This window comes from Cuculus canorus, chromosome 5 (genome assembly GCF_017976375.1).
Source record: "Cuculus canorus isolate bCucCan1 chromosome 5, bCucCan1.pri, whole genome shotgun sequence".
Lineage (NCBI taxonomy): Eukaryota > Metazoa > Chordata > Aves > Cuculiformes > Cuculidae > Cuculus > Cuculus canorus.
In genome coordinates this window covers 5,782,483-5,799,936 of record NC_071405.1, presented here as the reverse complement: position 1 = coordinate 5,799,936, position 17,454 = coordinate 5,782,483, and the positions used below count along the sequence as shown (strand labels likewise).

The 17,454-nt window shown below is 47.3% G+C and overlaps 1 protein-coding gene across 3 annotated transcripts in view; it reads right to left on the bottom strand.

Annotated features, from left to right (window-relative positions):
* Positions 1-17,454, bottom strand: part of ARMH4 (armadillo like helical domain containing 4) — a 71,103-nt gene that overhangs the window by 48,147 nt on the left and 5,502 nt on the right. For all 3 annotated transcript variants that reach the window (XM_054069021.1, XM_054069020.1, XM_054069022.1), the window contains exons 2-4: positions 15,638-17,018; positions 13,577-13,786; positions 12,148-12,366 (exon numbers count right to left, since the gene is read on the bottom strand). In XM_054069021.1, the coding sequence (XP_053924996.1) occupies positions 12,148-12,366; positions 13,577-13,786; positions 15,638-16,961 (1,753 nt within the window). In that variant the 5' untranslated portion in view covers positions 16,962-17,018. The remainder of the gene's footprint in view (positions 1-12,147; positions 12,367-13,576; positions 13,787-15,637; positions 17,019-17,454) is intronic.

Here is a 17,454-nt window from a genome sequence, read left to right as displayed (position 1 = left end):
CCTCAACAGCAGCTTTAAAATGAAAGAAACAAAAGTGTCTCAAAGTAGCAAGGACTGAAAGTGCAAAGCCCAGCAGATTCATAGGACACTCAGATTTACACATGCATTTGCAGCCCGTTGGGAGCTATTTTGTGTATCACAGTTGTATACACCCCTCAGTTTTGGCTAAATTTCAACTTGCAAAAGAAGCAAGATAAACATGCAATGAAATGCTAGTACCTCCTAGTCAAGGCACTAGACTCCAACCAAGAAAACGATTATGAGTTCTTGCAGACAAATCTATGCAAATAAAAACTGGGGAGTCACACTTTATCAGTGAATGTAGGGATAGGATGAGGGCGAATGGTTTTAAGCTGAAAGAGTGGGGATTGAGATGAGATACAACAGAGAAATTCTTTACTGGGAGGGTGGTGAGGCCCTGGCCCAGGTTGCCCAGAGCAGTGGTGGCTGCCCCATCCCTGGAGGTGTTCAAGGCCAGGTTGGATGGGGCTTGGAGCAACCTGATCCAGTGGGAGGTGTCCCTGCCCATGGCAGGGGGTTGGAACTGGATGGGCTTTAAGGTCCTTTCACCAAACCATTCTGTGATTTTATGAGATTAGGCATTCACCTGGAGCCCAACTGCAGGAGCACTTTAGGACATCTGACAGAGGTCACAAATACCCCTTTGCTCACTGAAGCAAGTGCATATCCAGCACCTACAGCAGTTCTGCTGTGAGCCACCCTTCCTCTTATAGATCTCCCAGTTACACATAAACTGATCCCGTTTCTCCGTGTGCATGCACTGAATCTTAGCTTTTGCTTGCCAAGTGGTCCTATCAAGGAGGGATGGTATCCTGTCTCCACCAAAGTAACACCTAGGAGACTTCAACACTTATAGTTCAAGCAGACACTCGCATTTTCTGCTGTTTTTCAGGGTAATGCAAGAGTAGGCTGGGACAGAGCTAAAGACTTACTTCCAAGAGGGAGGAAACACAAAACCTTTGACAGACTAAATAAGCACTGTAACTTGTAAAGCAGGCTCTGCTTTTCCTTCATTGAAGCAGGGACAAAAAAAAGAGCCCCCAGATACTTAACATATCCCCACTGTGACAACGATGCAACCTAAGAAAGATGCAAGCAGCAGGAATGCCCTGGAAAATGAGATTCCCAGATCACCGGTCAAAGATTTTATTTTTGAAAGACTTGACAACCTTGCAAGAGGCATTCAAATTTGCTGTTAGGAAAGCACCAAGAAAACAAGTCCGAGACAAAATTACAGATTTTTAAATGGAGTTTTAGAGGGATTCTCAGCTTTATTAATAGTCACTCAAAACAGCCATGGCTGAGCTTCATCATGGGCCTCTGTACTGATCCATTAGCAAAACCAGCGATATCCATAGGGTGGGATTTGTGTTTCAGGGTGGTAAAAGGTCCCTATGGTTGTTTCAGAAAAAGGTTTTGTACTATAAAACTGTACATATCCATGACTACTTTTGTAGGTTAGCACAGAGAAGAGAGACCACTTCACAACTCCTTCATGAGGCATTTCCCTAACCTAGCAAGAACCCACAACCAGCACTGTCCAAAGCAGACGGACAAGAGCCAGCATTCTGCAAGGAAAAGACTCAGCCCATGACTTTGACCTCTCCAGACCATCCCCTGCTGCAGGAAAGGGGATCACAGGGCCAGCTCTTCCTCTGGGCCACTCCAAATGCCATCAGATCATTCTTCATAGAGAGCTTGTGCTGGAATCCATGCTTCCCGATGGGTTTTCCACAGCTGCAGAAGCCCACACTTCTCCCACACAGGAGGAAACAAATGACTCGCATCACTTCTATTAGCACAGGGCAGCAGCTGTAACCCCACACTGAGGGGGAAACATCATCAGGAATGTGGTACAAACAATCTGTGACAGCAGTGAAGAGAGATGGGGGGGTTGTACCATGGCATGTAACGAGGTGGAGCTGAAGCCACTGTTGTCATAACCTTGCTGAAGGCAACACACATCAGAGCCTCTGTTTACAGTTGAAACCTTCACTCAAGAGTGATGTTTCTATCTTTAGACATCTTCCATTAATGTTTGCAAACACATTTACTCCTCACAAGATGCAAGAAACCATCATTTGTCAGGTTTAGTACACAAGAGAGACCGCTTGCTGTGCCCTGAGCTGCAAGAGTGTCTCATTAGAGGATGATAGATTCACTCACGAACTGAAAATAAAACCCAAACAAAATTAAAAAGGCAGTGACAGGACAAAACCTGAAATTCTCGTTTCCTCTGTCCCTTCCCAGCCTTTCTCACACCAGATCCTGAGGACAATGATATCTAAACAATAACATGGAGCATTGCTGTGCTTCATGATGTCTTGAGATGTCATTTTTGTACAGTAGCCACTGTAGGGTGTGAATGCCCAGGAGCACCTGAGGAATGCCAAGTAAATTGTGATTAACAAGCAGCTGCCACTAACTGGTTTTCAGGAAGTTGCAGTATGTAAAAAAACTCTCCTGTACAAGCACTAAGCAAAGGCTCCTGCAACCCGAGTGACTGCTACAGAGTGCATATCCAGAACCTATCTGCACGATGTGCCCATGAAGAAAGGAAGAGCGCTATGGAGCACAACGACACTCAACCATGCTGTGACTTAGGTTCACACACCATTGAGCAAAATCTACTTTTCAAGAAGTTTTGGCTGGCCAAAACATGACAGAAGACTCAGGATCTGCTTTGATCTCCGCAACAGCCCCACAGACACTGAACAAGCCACCTAAGTAGTACCATGATGCTCTCTCTTCAAGCAATGCCAGGTTAAAGCTACCCCTCTTCCGTCCATCTACAGCTCTTGCCATGCAACAGAGCACAGGGATTCACAAACGTTCAATTACAGACTTCAAAAGCCTGACTAGACCAAGCTACAGGAACAGTCCTGTATTCATTCATGCCTCTGCTTTAACTTTTCAAGGCTGCAGCGACCTCATCAGAAAGGGTGCAACATCAGTCCTGCTCTCTCCCAAGGGTGGAAAGAACAACATCCACTTCACAGATGGGCCCATACATATAACAAAGCCATTTCTTTTCCTCCTGTGCCTATTGCAGCCACTCACATGGGTCAAGAGCAGCGAGGGCAGACTGAAGTATCTTCTCCACCATGCATGCCATGGTTTATTTTCTTCCACTTCACATCTGTATGGCAGCACTGGGCCTTGGCCACCCATGTGTCCATACAGAATAGGAAGCAGAAGAGCATAAATAATGACAGGATTAGGGATGAGGGCCTACAACTACCTCCTGTTCTGGCAAGAGGAGAAAGAGGCATTAAGAAATCTCTACCAAACACTTTCTTCCAGTGAGGTTTGTTTTCTGCATTGCTTTTACGATCACAGCTGATTGTCAAGGCAGGAAGGCCTTTCTAGGACAACTCTTACTGATCTGATGCTTTCACACAATCAATAATAATGTCACCATCTATTGTCTCCAAAATGCTGCCAAGAACAATTGTATGTGTAAGGAGACGACTGGTAGGAATGTAGATGGGCTCTCGTTATATGCCAACAGCGTTCTGGGCAGAGAGCTGTACCATGGTAGGTTAAGACACCTAAGCAAGCAGTGGGCACAAGCTAAGCAAAAATCAGGGTAAAATCCCCACATTGATGAGTTCATCCAAGCCCAACCATGTTCACTGCAAAGCCATCTGGAGTCTTTATAGACTGGGTAGCATTGACAGTCTTAAATGCTTTGCTCTGGAAGCAGAGCCAAATCAAGCATGGCCTTTTGTAAGAAATACCATAGAACGATTCAGATTCAAAGGGACCTTAAAGCCCATGCAGTCTCAACCCCCTGCCATGGGCAGGGACACCTCCCACTGGATCAGGTTGCCCAAAGCCTCATCCAACCTGGCCTTGAACACATCCAGGGATGGGGCAGCCACATCTGGATGGAACCTGGGCCAGGGCCTTCCCACCCTCAGAGGAAAACATTTCTTTCTAAGATGCAATCTAAGTCTCCCCTCTTCCAGATTAAAACCCTTCCCCTTGTCCTATCCTTGCAATCCCTGATCAAGAGCACCTCCCCAGCTTTCCTGGAGGCCCCTTTAAGTACTGGAAGCTGCTCTAAAGGTCTCCTCAGAGCCTTCTCTCCTCCAGGCTGAACAACCCCAACTCCCTCAGACTTCCCTCTTATGGGAGGTACTCCAACCCTCAGACCATCTTCGTGGCCTCCTCTGGACTCATTCTAACAACAATAAATATCAAGCATCTGGCCTATTGCACAGAGCCAAGGAACATGACTATCGGGAAGAACACATCCATTAAATGGGATCCTATCACAGAAAGCAGGATAACCTGACCCTAACCCACAGAAGCTTCAAGAGGAGAGAAATTATACATTCAAAGCTTTTCGGTAACAGACAAAAATCCTTGCAACACCTAAGAGAGGGAAAATACCTGTCAGCAGAGCTGAGCTGATGTTTGAAGTGCACAGTCTTCAGCCTCTGCTTGCCAAAGCCCAAGCCAGCAGAAGCCACTTCCCAGCAGATGGCTCTTCAACGTTGGAAAGACACTACAAGGAGAGATATGGATTCGGATCCTAACCTACTTCCCCTAAACCTGAGGGATTCACACTTTTTCCACAGTCCTGAGTCATCATTTGTCACAGGGGAGCCAAGGCACTGAAGAGCAAAAGGTATTTCCAGCATGGACTAGACGTTTGCTTCTGCCTTAAGACTACAAACAATCATCCCTAAGAACTTCTTTTGCAGCAGCATTCACCACAGAAGTGCTTTCACACTGAGCGAAGGTAAAGAGTCAATGTAGGAACAGAAGACTATTCTAAAGGGAAAAAAGAATACTGTAAAAAACACAGTATGGCCTCTAAGTTTGCTGTAGAACAGCTCATCCAACCGGAGGCATGCAGTTATTGCACTAATCAGTACAAAATTCCAGACAAGAAAGCTCATTTCTCAAGTGAGGGCATTCAAGTCAGTCCAGATTTAACTACCACAGCTTGTAAGTCGATAGTGCAGAACATGACTGATGAAGGCAGATAGTTTACTTCCCCCAACAAAATGCTTTCACATGTAGAAGGGCTGTAGGCATGCTACTTTCTTCTAATGACAAAAAATAAGCCCCAGCAAAGAAGTCAAATTCATTTTCTCTTGCAAAAAAAGCTTTTTTATGGTGTCTCTTCAGAAGTATCCTCCAATTCAGCCACACTGCCTGGGAAAGGAACAACCAGCAGCCCAAAGAGGCAAGAAAGCATTTGATTTAAGCTTCATTTACTAGACAGACCCAGCATAGATTCATCACAGATGACATAGATTGGGGGCTAGATCTGTTATTATGGGCAGGTCTCCAGGGTATCAAGGTTTTAGCTCAAGTCCTATCAGGTGCCAAAAGGAAGGATGACTGCAAGCCCACTCGGCTCACTTCTAGTCAGAGCCCACACTTCTTTCCAAGTCCTTTATCACTCTTCTGCAACCTTTTCATGATCCTTCATCAAAGGCAGTGCTTCATCCCAGGGTGTTTTCATGAAGAGATTCATAATGCTGCTGGCCTGTCCTTGCATCAACGTGGCCCAAAGTGTTTACATCAGCCAGGAGAAAATACACCATGAGATCTCCATCTCTCTGTTTAAAGTCAGCTTGTTATAAGTTAAAAAAAAGCCTCACTTTTCCCAGAAGATGAAGCAAGAAGGCAGTGCTTTAGCCACCACATCCCGTGTCAGATCGACACAAGGGACAGCATCCCACCAGTACAGCGAAGGAAGCAGAAATGAAAGACCTGAGTTTACCCCAATTTACAGGGTGGTTTGCCCCGGTCCTAATGCCCAAGGCTCCCCAGAGAAGCCCTGTGAGCAACACTATCTCCAACACAGACCTCATCCACCAGCAGCTCCTGATAAAAGCACTCCCTCCGGAACCTTCAGAAGAAATCACCACATACCTGCTTATCTGAATCCACCTTCCTAGAGCTGCGAGGGTGAACTGCTTAATCCTCCCAATTAAAACAAAACCTCATTAAAAATTTCATCCGTGCAGTCCAATTACCTTTCAGTAGCAACTGCAGGGGGCTTCTCTTGGTTTGGTTTACGCTTGAAGATAAGCACGGGAAAACTACAACATTCAAGTAATATTTAAGCAGACTAATTTTTCGGACAGATAACAGTTACAATTAAAAAATTCAAGTGTAGCCTGGCCAGAACAGCAACCAGAGCAGGTCTGACTAAGAAGTGTCATCTAACTTACTGGAGTCAGAACAGTGCCAGAATATCAGACAAGGTAACTTAGTCTCATTCTCCTTCCAGAATCCAAGAGTAAAACAGCCATGCCGCTCAGCACGATGCCAAGAACAGCTGGGCAGGCACATGTCACTTCCCAGACATCTGGAAAAGGCAACGGAACGATGTTTTAAACCATTCTCAGAGATTCTTGGAGGAATTGCTGTTGGAGACAATAAAACCCAGCAGAACTGGTATTTAAGAGATAAAATCTAAGAGTGCATCATTTAACAAATTCAGGCACTTTGGAAATCATGTGGTTTTAGGATGCTAGCGCATCCATAGCGGAGCAGGGTGGTTGGACCACCACCTGCCTCCCTTCGCAGGGAAGCGCTGACAAAGCTGAGCTCAGCACAGTGGCTGCACACAGCAGGAGCTTCCTCAGGCCTCCTCTTAGCAAGTCTTTAATTAGCCCAACACCCTCTTCGCTGTTCACCCACACGCTCTCGACTCATTAAGGGCTCGACCACATCCAACACCCCTCCTTCCTCAACTCTCAGATGGCTTTCATGAAACAAAACAAGTCACCGCCAGGTTTAGCAGCAGAGTTGTCTTTGGTCAAGGACTTTAAGAAGAAAAAGGTTGGTTTTGATGCAAAATTTGACACTTTTCTCTTTAGTTTCCTGTTACAAAGCAGGAGGATGAGGGATGATCACCTGCAGGCCAACCTGCACGAGAAGGACAGCAGTTCTCCTTTCAGTGGCAGCAATAAACTGAAAGCAAGACAAAAGTGCATACTGAGAACACTTAATTCATCTTGCACATGCTTTGTTTTAAATCTTCTTTTCCTTGCCAATTCAGCCGATATCCAACAAGCTGCTGAAGAATTATAGGATCAGGCTAGTTAACCACGCTGGGCTAAGTGCCTGTCTTATTTACACCCCTGCAACCTCATTTAAAATTTTTATGGGGTTGCAGAGATTTAATGAGACAGGTCTTAAACCACGCAGTCAGGGTCCAAATAGCAATCCCCATCAGACTGAATTTCCAGTAAAAAACACTCTTCATATCCAAAAAAAAGAAGGCTCCTTGTACTGTGACAGAGCTCAGAAGGAAACTTGTAAGGAGAACGTGAAGGATCTTTTAGGAAGTTATGTAAATGGCAGCCACAGCCTTCAGTTCTGAAGTTGATACGCAGTTTAGATGACTGCATACAAGAGGAACAAGATGCAGGGGAAGCAGAGGGAATAGGAGGGAGTGGAGAAGAAGGCTAAGAGCTCTTCTCACCGAAATCAGTTAAGCTACGCTTTCCTTGGAAGGGTAAGCTTCAAGTACACAGGTCAGCAGAGAATGATAGGAACTATTAAAAACCAAACACAAGGAGGTATTAAAACATAAGTTAAGGTCAGGAAATCTAAAGCTTCCCACCAGCATTGTTCCAGGACAACCTTTAACACAGTAGCTGGAGCAAATGCAGCAAAGTTCACAGCTGAGGTTCAGAGGTGCAGCATGACTACAGGACACTAGATTTGCTGGTCCCAAGGACAGTGCCAGCCATGTTTCAGCATCATTGAGGGGTTTCTCCACAGCCAAACGCTGCATTAGGTGGGACACGCCAGCTAACTGGTTAGAGTACTGCAAACGGTGCTGTGCTTTCCTAGGCAGCAGATATCAACACTGCCTTTCCAATCCCTGAATTGCTCCATCCTAGTGACCAGGAGTCTGCCAGCTGCATGCTGTCAGCCGGCCTGATTTATCAGGAACACTTCACAATTCAAGAGTTACATGGCTCAGATACCCCTCTCGAGCAGCTGAGTTCAAGTTACTCGTTTCCAGAGCTATTGACTGTCCCCAACATCATACAACACAAAGCATCTTCTGCTTTTAGAGATCTCTAAGCACCCTCCACATCCAAATGCCTACAGGAAAGCTGAACTGTGTACAGCTCACCCTCAGCAACAACAGCTTAAAGCAAACCTGGATGATGGAATGGGAACCAGCCTTAGGGCTTATACACTGTGGCAGAGTAGTCTTGGATTTTGGGGTTAAGGTGTACAAAAATAGGGTACGTGCATCAGAAACACCAATGTATAACACTTGGTTCTCTTCAAAGCACCTACTGCAAAGTATCAAGAGTCAGATTTCTTCCCCTGCCCATCTCGCAGTCATCACAAGTGCTTACATCTCGAGTTAATGCTGAACTAAGCCCACCTAGAGGTAACCAAGCTGCAGGGAGTGAGCAGCATTGAGCTTAAATTGTTTTCCCAACAAGCCTAAACGCAGCAAGGGCTGTCCATGAGGGTCTAACAGCTGAAGGACTTCTATGGACTTGTGGGTTGAGACACAGGTGCATCCAGAGGCAGCTGTTAATGCAGCTATTGACCTGGCCTACATGTCAGAAGAGGTTAATCAGCACAGTTTGATGAATGCAGAAACATCTTCCATTCTCCATACCATGTGCCTTGCTCCACAATCACCACCTCCAGCCATTCCAGCTGAATTTTTGGTGCTCAGGCAAGGTGCTGGCACACAAGGTGACCAAACCTTGAGTCCACATTGACAGGTAAAGATCCAACCTCAGCAATAGCCACAGGCAAGCAATTCTGTAAGCTGTTCACACCAAACTAAGCCATGATCCAGGCTGTGATGGCTGCGGCATCGCTCTTGGCAGCAGGCTAGTTCTGTACTAACTGCTGGTTTAGGATTAGCATGCAAGGACATCATGACTTTACAGGTTCTGATAGGAAGCATACTAATCAAACTTCTGCTTAACCTCAGCACATCTCTGGATCACATCCGATATGGAACAACGACAGGAGCTAGATGAGGACGGGTTGAGGGGAGCCAGCTGCTATTGTGCTTTGTCCACCAGGTTAAACCAAACACCAAGGATCTTGCAGAAGAGGGAACACGGCAGGTTCCTTGCCACTTTGGCAAAATAGACCTGCCAATGCTGCTACGCTTGAGGAGCGCAGCCACCTCTGCCAACACTTACATGGCAGGTATTAAGGCAAAGAAATCTAGTCCAAAAGGAATGTGGCTTCTTTCAGAAGAGACTTATCAAAAAGCACTAGGAGGCTTAGACAGTGGTCCTGAGGAGACAAGATATACTAGATCCTACTCCAGATCCTAGAAGCCCTAGAGAGAAAGCTGCACAGTTTAGCTTGGGCACAGGGACAAAATACATAATTAAGTCTCCTGAACAAGTAAGCCTCATCCTCTGCTGCGTCCCATCCCCATATCCTATAATCCCTTTAAAGGATTTCGTGGACTACGAAGGACAAGTAGAATCAGTCTCACCACAAAATCAAGGCAGGAGGATATTCGTAACCCAGCTAATCTCTCCAGAGTCCACCAGAGGAGGATAAGCTCATCTAGAGACATAATCAAAGCACCTCATGTTTGTCTGTGCAATTTGATTTTTAAAATGGTTTCGCATCTGAGCCAGGTAGGGGAATACGCTGATGCAATTAACCGCAGGCAGTTTGGTACAGATGGTCCCCAAGAAACAGAGCTAACTGAACAGCAGGGGTTTATATTTAATGATGAGCCAGGCCCACAGTCAGGCAAGTTCAGCAAGCCCCACTGAGGGCAGCTGAGACCAGTCTTGAGCTCACTCTGCTCCCCTTGCAATTCTTCCAGCCGGGAGCAAGGCACAGCCTCCCTACAAAGGGCCAAGACTACTCATTAGCAACTCCATCATTTGCCTGTGACAGCAGTGATGTCTGGCCTCGCGTTCCACAAGAGGCTGAGCACCCAGGGCTGGAGCTCAGTATGGCTTTACAGAAAAGCACTCCCAACTATCTTTTATCTGGCACCATCCAGATATTGAGAGAGTAAGCACCGGGCACTATAGTTTTAGTGAGGGAAGCAGAAACCAAACTTCTCAATGCATCCTCCACCATGAGGATGTGGTACCCCTAATTGCCATTACACAGAAAAATATTAAAAGCAAGAGTTGCAGCTCTAAAGCTTCCATTATACTTAATTGGGGCAGCAGCATCCCCAGGCAGAAAGCCTATCCCCAAGTGGTATTTGTCCTATTTCACAAGATGTGGATTGGTGATACCTAAACACTAGGGAACATTCTGGCTCACTGCACTAAGGTCTAGGTTGATCAGAAGGTATTTAGACCACAAAAGCTCCACCGGTTGTCAAAACCACACAGGACACCAGCGAGAAGCACATCCTTTGGATGACAGGTACCTGCAGAGCAACCATACCCCAGAGCCAAGAAACTCAGCCTTCTAGTTGAGTCATCATCATCGAGGAAAGCTGGTCCCAGCCACAGCCCACATTTGCCCTTAAAGGAGCTCAGAGCATTTTCAAGAGCAGAGAAAACAGGCCTGTGGCTGCATAAGAGCTCAGTGGGAACCCAGCGAAGCTGCAGCAGTCCTACATCAGAGCAAAAAGTGGTTTTTTAAAACGCCTATGCAGAAAGTCTCATTAAAAAGGAAGAAACCCATGCTCAGCTGAGACAGAAATCCTTCTTATCTTCCTGTGCAGAAAACCAGGCTTCTAAAGTAGATCCCAGAGGGCTGAAACCGTTTAGCCTCCTGAATCATACTGCTCTTGCTAAGCGAGGACTTTATTTCCCAGCCTGAAAGATCAGGTTTTCCACACACGCTTGCCCTTCTTTCCCTGCTGCCACTCTCCCATCGGCACCACATCCTTGTGTTGCCAGATACGTGCAAAACTCATCCTGACAAGGAGCGAGGGCTGCAAGCTGGAGGCCCAGAGAGCTCATGGCAGGCTTCAAAGCAAGCAGCAAGCTTGACAGAAGAGGAGCTGCAGCACCTCATACATGTGGTGGGGAGGGCTCACAGCTTCTGCTGCCCTCTGCGCTTAACAGGAGAGAGAGTTATTGCTTCATGCAGAGAAAAGATGCTGATTAGCTGTTGTCTGTGGCATCCCACCTATAATCCAAAGAAAAATACCATCTGGCATGCCACCCCTGGAGGGCTGCCAGCCTTTGCAGTAAAATACGAAGGCAAGAGAAGGTCAAGACAGAGAAAGAAGAGCAAAACAAGCAGAAAGATTAATCCCTGCCAGGTGGTGTCAGTCTAGACATTGGAGTACAAAACTGGATGGATGAGCAAGTAGAAGAGTTTTAAGTAGGAGAAAGTGCAAGAAGTAGAAGTGAAACAATTCTCTGCAAGAAAGCCATAGATAAGCTGAAGAGATATCAGATCTGAGCAGCGGACCAACTCCAGAATAGGATCCTCTTAAGCCAAACCTTTCTTGATGGATGTTTGCCCAGGCAGGATTTGCATCACTGAGTTTCAACTGTCTGAACACAGTCAGGGAGCAGAGACACCGAGACTGGCAGTGGGCAAAAGCAGCTTAAGAAAAGGGAGCCAAGGGGCTGAGGCAAGGCTGGAGGCGCCAGTGATAGGAGAAGAACTTAGCAGGCAACACTGAGTTGGAAGACCATCTCAAAGAGGATGAATCCTTTGCCTTTCCCAGTGTCAAAGAGGGAGGTAAATAGGGCATTACTTGTCCTGGCAAGGTTTCAGACAGCTATACGCCAAGGTAGCCATCTCATGCCAAACCCTGCACTACATGTGGTGAGGATTTCACCAGTAGGGTAGGTCTCTCCAGCTGTTGGAACATGTTCTCATGAGTGCTACCTGCTACAGGTGCTCTGCAATCACCATACACCAGGAATTATAGGCACACAGAGCAAGACTACTGCAATAGCAATACCACTGCTGCTCCCTCTCCCAGAGAAAACCCCATCCCTCCCACCACAGCCACTTGAATTTCAAGCGTTCTCCATGACACTGTTCACTGCTTGCTGCCTGTACCTCCTGAAGAGGGCACGTTGTTCAACTTTATTACCAACAACAACATACACACATAGCTACAAGCCAAACGGACAAATAAGGGACTCTGTCAAGGCAAGCGTGCTACTCCACACTAAACTGCCTGCCTCTTAGCTTTAGGATCAGCAGTACCTTCTGACTCCAGGCGGTCCAGCCCATAGGTCACAGCTGTACTGATCCTCCTCACTGACGGAAAAGCTGTCCCCCTGATAGAGGAGGCCACTGATGCAGGAGTTACCAGGACCACAGTTCTGCTGGATGGCTCCTCTGTCTGTCCAGACTGGGTAGCAGACAACTCGCCAGAAGCTGGAATAGCCTTCTCATTGGTGACCAGGACCACATCTGTGAGATCTACAGAAGACAAAGCAGCTGCAGTTTGGTACAATAATATTAGAAACCCCATCATGAAAGAACAAACAATGAAAACTTAACTCGGAGTGGAAGAAGTTATTAAACTCTCGCCTCTTTCAAGATACACGAGTGATTCTGCTGCAGCGAAAGCTTCTCCTCCACGACAGCCAGCACAGGGGGTCTCCCTTAATGAGAACTCAGCCAAGTTTAACTTCCACTGCTTTGAAGACTGCTAGTCACCACCCCATGGCAAGATCAGAGCACTGAGACATTGGCTGAGATCTGAACCAAGTGGTAGATCTAATTGTTTATGGCAAAGATGAAAAATTAGTTGAATTCATAATTAAATCCCAGAAGCAACTTAATTAGTAGAAAGTGCCAGAAAAGCCTTCTCTCCCCTATAAAAGGACCTTAATTTAAGAGATACAAAGCAAATAGGTTTCTTTTGATGTCCTGCGACAGAAGAACTACCCGAAAAGCTGCCCAGCAGCAGTTTCATTAGAGTGGTACCTACTACTACAGAAATACACTCAGGCTCAGCTTTGTGCCAAGGGGAGCCTTGCCATGCACTCCAGTCAAGAAGACTGGCTCCTCTACCTACCTGCCAAGGTGAAATCAAGTCATTAGGCAGCAGCTAGATGAACACAACAGCTTAAAGCACTTCAATCAGCTACATCAACATGATGGTAACTCTCCACTCCTCAACAGAATTAGACATCAATGAAGGCTTCCACACCCCAGGGCTGGGCAAAAGCTTGCAAAGGAGCGTCTATCCCCCGCCACTACTCTCGTGTTCGCCTCATGAAACATTTTCATCCTTCAGATTGAGCATCAGTCTGTGGCCGCCTTTGGCTCCAGAAGTAAGGGCTCTCCCCTCCATAAATAAAAACTGGCTTAAATGGCTAAGGCTAAAAGTCAGCTTGCTAGCAAGGATAGAGGAGGGGTTGTTTGGTTTGGGGTGATTTCTTTAAAAACCCCTCTAACTCCACTAATTTGGGGTAAAACTGGCCTGTTTCAGCGTGATGGATCTGCTAGTCTGGACAAAAAGCAGTGTCAGCCCAAGGCTAGAGGCAGCCTGCAAAAGGCTAGAAAAAAGCCACTTTGAATATGGATGCTGCGTTGAGACGAGTGCCCACACTTGGATATTGGTTTCAGATGTACCATCTCATCTTGGTGGAAAGAAACACACACCCTTGAAGCAGAACCCTACCTTCTACATCTGGAGCATTTGCCATAGTAGTACCAGTTGCCTCCGGCATCTGGGTGGCACGAGGAGCAGTCAGCATCTGGGTGTCCTCCCCACTGTTCTCCTGAGGAAAGCTTGCAGCTCCTGTTCCTTGGCTAACACCAGGCACCAGTGTTGCAACCGAGAGAGTGGCATCAGCCTCCTGGGCAACTGTTGTCACCTCCTGAGTAATACCTACAGCAAGGACACATCAGTAGTCACTCACAGGACAGCTGAGAGCAACAGAGCAGACATCTGAAGGACTTAACTGCATGCATTAGCATTTCCAGAGCCAGCAGCATGTCCAACCGAGTGTTAGAGCAGTGCAGCTTAAAAACAGATGTGGGAACAATCATAACAGGAATAGAAGCAACAGAATTTGTCCTCATTTTCTTAATTGTCTCTTAGTGATAGGTGGACCCACATGGGAGCAATGCCATGGAAGCACAACACTGAAGGCCCATGGGGACAAAATACCATTCAAAGCAAGTGATGCTGCCAGAGCAGTGATTGGTTCTCAGGGTGTGAGACTTCAGCTTTGTAGAAAGCTTCATTTTTGTTGCACAACTTTTATTGATAGTTGTTTCCCCAACATCTGGGAAACAGAGAGAGAACCTGCTGACAAGTCAAGTGCTTAGAAATTAATCTAGAAATTAACCAGTCAGGTTTCAGCACCAGCATGCAATTAGCTTTCCTTCTTTTATAGCAAAAGCTAAATCTTTTGCATGCAGTGAGGAAGTTGTCCTTATGCCCCTACAGCTGAAGGGAGAAGATTAAAAGACACCCAGCAATTAAAACAAAGTCCTCATCTCCAGCTCATGTTCATCATCAGCCGAGGAACATATCACTGTCCCAACACCTGACCAGAACTTCTTCCCCCTACATTTCTATCAGGTTTTTAAATACCAAGTGGAAACATTGTCCATGGGCTGAAGGTGTCACCTCCACAGGGTGACACCACCAGCCTCTGGCAGGCTCTCCAGGAAGAGATTCCCACCTGCTAGTAACGGACCCAGCACAAAAACTGGACTGTCAGAGTCTGGTCACAGCTACTCTAGGGTGAATGCAACCCCAGGAGACCAACTGGATGGATCTTTTGATCAGAGCATCCTTGTAACATCATGGAAGATGCTGGTTGCTCACAGGCAACCAGAACAGCTCACCTGTTCCTGATCTTACGAAGCATTTACAGCCATTACTGTCACTGCACCTTCTGTATTGCCTGCAAATGTCCATAGCTAGAGGTTGTGAGCCCTGTGAACCCAGATGCCAATTAATTCAGTCCCCTAGGAATTATCCCCACTCCATTTCACATGGCTTCAGAGCAAGCCAGTGCCAGGAGTACCTTCAGGTGGTTAAACCTGCCCCAAAGGGACTCTTGGAAAAGTATTATCCTCCTTGAAATAAAGTGTTTAACCCACGAGTCAGAGGCTGGGCTCCCTCCCTAGTCACAGGAGGGGCACACCAGAAGGTTATTCTCCCGTCAAGGCAAGATGCCTACAACCAGACTAAAGCTACAACCCCCTAAACTGCTATAACAAGCACCAAAACTGAAGCCCCTACTTTGGTAGCACACCACGCATGCAGAACATAAACAAAGCAAGTTTTAAGTAGCACCAAGTCTCTGCTGATGAAATTCCAGTTCTCAAGGATGCCCTTCAACCCCAAGCTCAGCTGCCACAGCCTTCCTAGTCTCAGCTTTCCTGCTTGCTACCACAGCCATCCTCTCTCCGCTTGAGGAACAGAAGAGGCAGCTCAACGAGTTGCTTCCCAGCGTACCACCTAGACTGTGCCTACCTGTACACACGGATATCGCATCTAGGAAAAGCCAAAGCTAGGCAGCGCTTTATGAATGCAATTTACCCATTCAGGCTGCTAATCCCACAGAGGCCCACAGCCTTCCCCGGATGAGGAGAAGGGGTGTCTCATTTCTGTTTGGGGCATCAAGGTCACACCTTTCTCCATTTCATCTCCCTGAAAGGAAGCAAGGGCTCCTAAACCTACACCTACACTTAGAGGCAAGTGTCTTTAACAGACAAGTTTTACCTTTCCACGAGCTTTCCACAGTAGGAGAGAGATCAGACTGCGTATCTGTCACCACAGCAGCCTCTGGCTGTGACAGCAGGATGCTCTTTCCCTCGTCGGTTGTGACCGTGTTCATGTTTTCCAGTAAGCTGAGATCAGCCACGTCTACACCTGTCAGGTTTGCAGTGTGACCATCATCACTGGTGCCTGTAGAAGCTGCTGGCGTTTCCTCCCCTTGTACAGGTGCCGTGCAGTTGGTCTCCTGGGCAAGCCCAGGAGTTGGTGGAGGGGACGCTGAGGACAGCAGCATTCTTGTCACATCCTCTGACTCTCTCACACTTCCCTGCAGGGTCTGTGATGGTTCTGTCACCCGCAGGCCCTCCGTCATCTGCTCCTGAGACACGCTTCCTCCTTGACTTATGTCCCCCAATTTTGTGTCATCCCAGTCAGGTGGCACCGTAGGGTGGACAGTGACAGTGCCAGCCGTGGCAGGCAGTTCTCCTTGCCCGACACTTGTTTCTGCTTCCAGGAGGAAAGAGGCCTCAGTTGCTGCAAGAGGATATTTTGCAGCCATGGACACTCGAACAGCCAAGGACTTCAGAGGGCTCCCTGTGTGGGCTCTTGGTGTTTTCACCTCGGAGGTCATGCTGTGAGCCTGGGGAGTCAGGATGACGGGGAGGTCACTTGCCGTTTCCCAGCTGGGCGAGCTGGAGTGCAGCACGGGCTGGGATGCAGCTGAGGGGTGCGAGCTGCTCTCTGCCACCTCCACAGCTGCCCCAGAAACAGAGTTTGCCAAGAGGCCAACAGAGCTGCGCTCTACTTCAATACCACCTTCTATGGAAGTCTCACCAACAGCACCACCAACAGACTCCTCCAAGACAGTAGGGTTTGGTGTGGTCACAGCTGTAGTCAGCATGGCCTCAAACACATCGTCTTCATCCGCCTCTGACTTTGTGGGTCCAATCTCCTCCTCATCTACTGCAGCCACTGCCACAGCAAAGGTGTGAGCATCCAGCCCTTGGCTACCTGCGATGATGTGGCTTGGGCTTAAATGCAGTGTTTCTCCTTCTGCAGTGAAAGCTTCACTGAAGGGCATCCCAGAGGGCTTCGCTGACACTCCACGTGGCTCTTCAGAGACAGCCTGCTCAGAAGAGCCCAGGTTATTTTTCAAGTCCAGCGTGACTGTCCTTTCATCTTCTACCCCATTCCCTGCCCAAGGGCCATGCTGGATCTTTGTCATGTCCCTTTCCTCCAGTGGCTGAGATGCAAGGCATGGTGGACTGGAGGACAAGAGCAGGATGCTGCAGGTGACCACACAGATGTCAAATCTTATTGATCTATTCATAGCTGAGAACAGACGTGCCCAGAAGCCTGCAAGGCTAACAAGTCCAGAGTGCAAGACCTAGAAAGGGAAAAAGGAACCAAGATTACACATACCCATAACCACCTGTTGACCCAAGGCCTTAAATAACTGGGTAAAAAGCTCCAAGCATGCAAGTCCACGGCCAGTTCTAAAGAGACACCTCCTACATATAGCAAGCAATGGAGCCCTCCAATTATTTCACTGCTGCTAACCTACCCAATCTGAAGTCTCATGTCAGACAAAACAAAATCTTGATCTGAAGCCCAAGACAGACCTTGCCAAGCTCTTTCCCCAGTGGTAGAGTGCTATGCTCTGCCCACCAGGCATCAGATTTGCAAGCACATGATGAGCACCAGTTTGTCCTTTAAAACCCAGGACTGATGCTTGCCAGGACCAGACTGACATCTCAGAGCTGTTATGGCAAGCCCTATCCTGTGCATGAACACAGAGCGAAGCCAAGCAACTTGCACAGAGA